The sequence below is a fragment of the Delphinapterus leucas genome, chromosome 11 (assembly GCF_059928025.1).
Source record: "Delphinapterus leucas isolate spDelLeu-1000000601 "Yukka" chromosome 11, BTC_Dleu_Yukka2, whole genome shotgun sequence".
Classification (NCBI taxonomy): domain Eukaryota; kingdom Metazoa; phylum Chordata; class Mammalia; order Artiodactyla; family Monodontidae; genus Delphinapterus; species Delphinapterus leucas.
This window is the reverse complement of record NC_143139.1, coordinates 30843847-30850873: the sequence shown is the minus strand read 5'-3', so window position 1 is coordinate 30850873 and position 7027 is coordinate 30843847. Positions and strand designations below refer to the sequence as shown.

The 7027-nt window shown below is 45.4% G+C and overlaps 1 protein-coding gene across 7 annotated transcripts in view; it reads left to right on the top strand.

The window, feature by feature from the left end:
- Nucleotides 1–865: 865 nt before the first annotated feature.
- Nucleotides 866–7027, top strand: part of SLC2A13 (solute carrier family 2 member 13) — a 428310-nt gene continuing 422148 nt past the window's right edge. For 3 of the 7 annotated variants that reach the window (XM_089920530.1, XM_089920532.1, XM_089920533.1), the window contains exon 1: nt 867–1707. In XM_089920530.1, coding sequence (XP_089776656.1) covers nt 1158–1707 — 550 coding nt within the window. In that variant the 5' untranslated portion in view covers nt 867–1157. Of the gene's footprint in view, nt 1708–7027 lie in introns of all 7 variants that reach the window. The other 4 variants (XM_089920529.1, XM_089920534.1, XM_089920531.1 and 1 more) reach the window with 4 other exon arrangements.

The following is a 7027-nucleotide window of genomic DNA, read 5'->3' as shown; positions in this document are numbered from 1 at the left end:
TTTCTAAAGTGGAGCTGTATAAAATGATTTACTAGTGACTTCAAAGTGAGGAAAAAAACTAACAACCGGCAATTAACTCAACAGTTTAAAAAAATGGTGGCAAGTAATGTCATCTTTGCTTTGTTTCAAGCAAATGAAGCAGTTAAAATTGCCCCTGCAAATGGAAGGCAACAGTGCAGACTTCTCAGGGGAGAAGACATCCTTCCTTTTAGTGAGTATGTTGGGGAGTTAGGTGGAGATTTCCTCTTAACCTTAAATCACATCAAATATTGGGTTTACTTTGTAATGTGTAATGTATAAATGTGAATTTTCTTTTACATATCAGGGATCCATGGAAGGAAGTTTGGGATTCACCTGGGGAGATTCATTATCTCTGTCCTCAAAGAAATAAAATGTACCGTGCCTTTAAAATAAGCATAAGTTGAGGAGGGACTGGCGATAAGAAACTTAATTGCTCCAGAACAGACCCATTTTTGTCACAATATTATAAAAGTAAGTAAGGGTGCTTGCTATATGCCATAACAGGATATTTTTTCCTAGGCCCTTTCCAGCCTTGGCCATCCTCTGGCTTTTATAAGGGGTTCTCTTCTTGCCTTTCCAAACCGTGCAATCATCGTAGGCGGTTTCTCCGGGTCTGAAAGCCTAGTACCCGGCATTCAAACATTGGCTTGTTACCCAGTTGCGGCCCCCAAATTAGGGGGCTTAAAGCTGTAAGGATGCGAGAGCCACGTAAGAAGGAGCCTAGGTCAGAGGTCGCGATCGACCTGGGGGTAGGTTTTAGGGATCGGGGCGGGCTCAGGTTGGCCCCGCCCGGGGAGGGGGCGGAGCGTCTCCGGCCAGGCCCTGCCGGCTGGGGCTGCACGTGACCCGCGGCCCCACCTCCCGCTCGCTCTGCAGCGCCAGCTCGGCAGGCGCGGGGCGTGAGTCTCGAGTGAGACCCGCCAGGCTCCAACTCCGCAGCGCCGGAGCTCGGCGGGCAGCAACTTTCTCCCCGGAGCGGCCGCGGCGGCGGCGGCTGCTGCCGTGGCAGTCGGAGCGGGAGCCGGGAGGAGGAAGGCGGCGGCAGCGGTTCCTTGTGCCCGCTCGGGCTGTCTAGCCCTCCGAGACCGGCGGCCCGCGGAGCCTCGTCCCCCCGGGCAGCCCCGGGCCCCTGCCCTATGTCCCGCAAGGCAAGCGAGAATGTGGAGTACACGCTGCGGAGCCTGAGCAGCCTCATGGGCGAGCGGCGCAGGAAGCAGCAGGAGCCGGACGCGGCGAGCACGGCTGGAGAGCGCAGCCTCCTGGCGGCCGCCGAGTCCAGCGCCAGCCTGCAGGGCTCGGGCGGCGGCGGCGTCGGGGACCTGGAGCGCGCGGCGCGGAGGCAGTTCCAGCAGGACGAGACCCCCGCCTTCGTGTACGTGGTGGCAGTCTTCTCCGCGCTGGGCGGCTTCCTGTTCGGCTATGACACCGGGGTGGTGTCGGGGGCCATGCTGCTGCTCAAGCGGCAGCTCAGCCTGGACGCGCTGTGGCAGGAGCTGCTCGTGTCCAGCACGGTGGGGGCGGCCGCAGTCTCGGCGCTGGCTGGCGGGGCCCTCAACGGCGTCTTCGGCCGCCGCGCCGCCATCCTGCTGGCCAGTGCCCTCTTCACCGCCGGCTCCACGGTGCTGGCTGCGGCGAACAACAAGGAGACGCTGCTCGCCGGCCGCCTGGTTGTAGGGCTCGGCATCGGTGAGTTCCGGCTTGGCGAAGGGCGCGCGGGGGGCCCCTGGCGACACCGCCCTTGACCCTGGTCGCTGCGTTCCTTTTGCCCCTTCGGGGTCCCCGTCGGGTCTGGCCGGCTCCCGAGAATACTTCGCGTCTCTTGCTCCTGCTCCGAGAGCCCATCTGTTTGTTAGTCCGGCCTCGCAGGCTCCCCCTAGGGTGGGGGTGGGGGTTCGCTGTAGTCTCTCCCGAGCCCACGAGGAATCTTCGATTTCCCACAGACAAGTGAATCAGCGTGATTGTTGTCTCTCTGAGCCCTTCCGGGAGCCCCGCGTATCACCAGCGTTGTCCTTGATCCAGCCCTACCTGATGCCTATCTAGAGCTTAGGAAGGAGGGCCTCTTTACTTTTCAGCATTGTCTCACCTTGTTTCTCCATTGGTAGACCGTTTCCTTTCTTAGGATTCCAAACTCCGAACCCAATCAGTCTTAAAAGTCACAGTAAGAGAATTTTTAAAGTTAATCAAGTCATCTGGACTCTATTTTTGCTACTCCTCACTTTCCTTCTCTAGTCATTTATCTTTAGGGTGGAGTATTATTTTTTCTCCTCTTTTGCTGTTACTTTTTGTATTGCTCTTTGCTTTTCATTTTCTTCCCCAATGAATTCTTGCCTTTTCTGTTTCTCTGACTTTTTCCTTTAAATCTATATTCACCCATTCTCCTCTTTGTTTTGCCTCTCCTGCTTTCCTTTGGGTCATGTTCACTTCCTAAATTCATTTAGGAACTACTCGCCCTGTGGATAAATGCCTGGCAAGGTAGATGTTTGCAATTTACTTCCAAAATGAATGGATGTAGGTTCCCTTGGCATTGATTTTTCACCCTGGTTGGTGAGCAGGGGAGGTGCAGTTGGTAAGTTCTTGGCAGATGGAAGCTATTTGGAATGTGCTTAGTATTATTAGAAAACACTTTTGAGACAAAGTAGGGGGTTGAGACTTAAATCTCGCTAGTAGTTTTTCTAAGACGCGCCACTGATGCTCTTTTAATGTTGCCTTTCGTAATTCAGTTATTTTGTTTCCTTTAGGGTGCTGTTAAAGTATTTCTTCCCTATGGCTAGGGATTGATGAAAGAGCCCTTTAGATCTTGGGCTCTTGATGATCTGTCCATTCACCATTTGTTTGACCTTTATGCTTTTTGCCTCTTCTCTGTAGGCTCTATGGGGGAGAGAGCCCCATTTATGCAACTCCACATGTAGGAACCATGGGCCTAAAACCTAACTCACTGCACTTTTATATCCAAAATCGGTTATTACTGACTTCCTTTTTGATTGTGTATCTCACTGTTAATTGGGAAGCAGGACAAGTCTCTCAGTAAAATGTTGAGTTGGTGCATTAAAGTCCAAAATGACCAAAAAGTACTGCTGAAATGAAACCTCTCTGTACAGGAACTACCTGTGCTTTCAGGATTATTTTCTCAGAATTCTCTGCCTGGGATATCAGACTACCTTTTTTGTTTCTTCGGACATTGAAATAATGTAATTTTAGGTAGCAAGATTTGTTCAGTAAGACTGAATCTTATTTGTGATTTTGGAATTCAATACTGTTTTGCAGAGATCTCTAAATGAAGTTTCCTAGTGTTTAGCTATGGCACATATTGGATATTTGGGTATTATGTTTACTTTTTTATCTGATAGGAAAATTAACCCGCTGTTGTGTGTAAGGGCCCTTTCCAGATGTTGTGAGCAGAACAGTAAGGAGCATTTATATTTCAGTAAGAGTGGCAGGGCAGGACTAAGGCAAGGTAGAACTTGCTAATCTCCATAAGAAAGGATCACAGGGAGGGCTGATGAATTAAAAGAGGGTACCATTACCCCCAACAGAGGAAAGCCTAAGCTCTTCCAGATGGAAATGGTATGTTGATGAGTAGTATTTTGACAGTAGAAGTAAGGAAAGGACCTTCTAAGCCAGGGAATGAGTAAAGAAAGGAAACCATAGGCCATACTTGGGGAACCAGGTGGATGCAGCCAAGAGGATGAAGCCGGAGGTTAGATTGGAAAGGTTGGTGTGCAAGAACTGCATCTGTGTCTGTGGCACCTGGGCTGCTTGCCTGATAGTGCAGCCAGTTGAGACATGGTCCTGATAAAAAATTAGTTAAATTTTTTTTAACTAACTGCCTGTCTCATTCCAGGGGGAGCACCCCTTAGACTGGAAGCCCTGATACAAAGTTTCGTAAAAAGCCCTCCTCACTTATAAGTGAAGAATGTTTTAAGGTCATAAACAGGTTTTCAAATAAGCCATATTAAACATCGCCACCTTTCAAATTAGGATCTATGTGATGCATGTAATTGTACACGTAAAACCGTTAAAACTCACAAAGATTACTAACAATTCAAAAAAGAAGTCACAAATATTTTTAGCTACAAGGAAATGGGTCCTAACATGAACATTTTTTTAAGGATACAAATCAGTTTTGCTTGTTTAGTACACTAAATCTGAGTTTATTTCATGCTGTTTTAAGTAGTTAAATTTTATGTGTGGTCAGGAGTTTTTGTTGTTGTTGTTCTTTTGATATTTAGTAAATGTTGAAGAATAACAAAATGTGTCTTCTGGTATATTTTTCAGACAAGTTTGCAATGGTAATTTCTTACTTCCACAGATTTACCTGTGGTAAATATAAGGGCCGGGAGGACAGGGTTTTTTATTCGTTTTGTTCACTAATGTACAATACTCCCAGCCCGTAGGAGGCACTGGTTGTACTTGTTGAATAAATGAGTGAATGGTAAGCAGAAACATTAAAAAATTCTATTGCTGATAGGGTATCGCTCTAAGTTAGGATTGCCATTATTTTTTTAAGGGTATTATGAAATATTTGAAAGGCCATCTAAGGGTTTTAGTTTGTAATGGTTTAATTAAATCATTTATTTGTTTAACAAATGCAAATTAAGCTTCATGTGAGTAGGCAGTAATTAGATAAAAATCCCACCCTGTAGGTGTTCATACTCTAATGGAACAGAAAGGCCAGCAACAAGCAATTAGGGACTTCCCTGGTGGCGCAGTGGTTAAGAATCTGCCTGCCAATGCAGGGGGCACGGGTTCTAGCCCTGGTCCGGGAAGATCCCACATGCTGCGGAGCAACTAAGCCCGTGCGCAACAACTACTGAGCCTACACTCTAGAGCCTGCGAGCCACAGTTACTGAGCCCGCGTGCTGCAACTACTGAAGCCCACGCGCCTAGAGCCCGTGCTCCGCAACAAGAGAAGCCACTGCAATGAGAAGCCCGTGCACCGCAACAAAGAGTAGCCCCCTGCTCGCCGCAACTAGAGAAAGCCTGTTTGTAGCACGAAGACCCAACGCAGCCAAAATAAATAAATATTTTAAAAAAGCAATTAAAATACAATAGAGGTTTCTCTAAGTGCCATGGGTAACACAGGATAATAGGCAATTGCATTTTTGGGGGGAAGAAAATAGAACACATAATTAAGCAGGTTTTGTAGAAACAGATATTTAAAATGGGGCTTGAAGGATGAGTAGGAGTTCAGCATATTTACAGAGAGCCATGAAAAGAAATATTATTTATTTAGTGCTTTAGTATAGACTAGGAACCCTGCTGTTACTTTATATAGGTTATCTTATTTAATCCTTTTAGCTCTAGAAACAGGTCTCCTATTGCTGGATGCATACCTCATAGATACTGTGGGTTTGGTTCTACACCACCGAAATAAAGTGACTATTGCAATAAAGTGAGTTACACAAACACCCAGTGCATAAAAAGTTATATTTACACTATACTGTAGTCTATTGTGTACAAATAGTATTATGTCTAAAAAAAATGTACGTACCTTAATTTAAAAATACTTCACTGCTAAAAATTGTTAACCATCGTGTGAGTCTTCAGCTAGTAATCTTTGCGGGTGGAGGGTCTTGCCTCCATATTGATGGCTACTGACTGATCACGGTGGTGGTTGCTGAAGCCTGGGTGACTGTGGCAATCTCTTAAAATAAGACAACACTGCAGTTTGCTGCATCAGTTGCATCAGTTGACTTTCTTTCACAAATGATTTCTCTGTAACATGCGATGCTGTTTGGATAGCATTTTACCTATAGTTAGAACTTCTTTCAAAATTGGAATCAATCCTCTCAAACACTGCCACTAATTTATCAACTAACTTTATGTATTGATAGTATTCTAAATCCGTTGCTGCCACTTGAACAGCCTTCACAGCATCCTCACCAGGAGTAGATTTCTTTTTGAGAAACCACTTTCTTTGCTTATCCGTAAGAAGCATCTCCTTATCCGTGAAAGTTTTATCCTGAGATTGCAGCAATTCAGTCACATCTGCAGGCTCCACTTCTAATTCTGGTTCTCTTGCTGTTTCTACCACATCTGCAGTTACTTCCTCCACGAAGTTTTGAACTCCTCAGTCAGAGTCATCATTAGAATCAGCTTCTTCCAAACTCTTGTTAATGTTGCAAAATAGACCTCTTACTATGAATCACTGATGTTCTTAATGGCATCTGGAATGGTGAATCCTTCAGAAGGTTTTCAATTGACTTTGCGCGTATCCATCAGAAAAATCACTATATATGGCAGCTATAGCCTTACATAGGTATTTCTTAAATAATAAGACTTGAAAGTCGAAATTACTCCTTGATCCATGAGCTGCAGAGTGGATATTATGTTAGCAGGCATCAAAACAACATCAATCTCATACATGTCCATCAGAACTCTTGGGTAACCAGGTGCATTGTCAATGAGCAGTAATATTTTGAAAGGAATCTTCTGAGCAGTAGGTCTCAATAGAGGGCTTCAAATATTCAGTAAACCGTGTTGTAAACAGACTTGCTGCCATCCAGGCTTTGTTCCATGCATAGAGCACAGACAGGGTAGATTTAGCCTAATTCTTAATGGCCCAGGGATTTTTATAATGGTAAATGAGCATTGGAGCCAGGCATTGACCTCTCTCTATCTATGGAAGTCCTAGAAGGGATCTTCTTCCAATATAAGTCTGTTTTGTCTGTGTGGAAAATCTGTTGTTTAGTTGTAGCCACCTTCATTAATTATCTTTACTAGATCTTCTTGGTAACTTGCTGCAGCTTCAGCATCAGCTCTTGCTGCTTCCCCAGTACTTTTATGTATGGAGTTCTTTCCTTAAACCTCATGAACCGACCTCTGCTAGCTTTAGACTTTTCTTTTGCAGCTTCCTCACCTCTCTTAGCCTTTGTAGAATTGAAGAGAGTTAGGCCCTTGCTCTGGACTAGGCTTTGGCTTAAGGAAATGTCATAGCTGGTTTGATCTTCTGTCAGACCACTATAACTTTCTCTGTATTAGTAATAGGGCTATTTTGCTTTCTTAT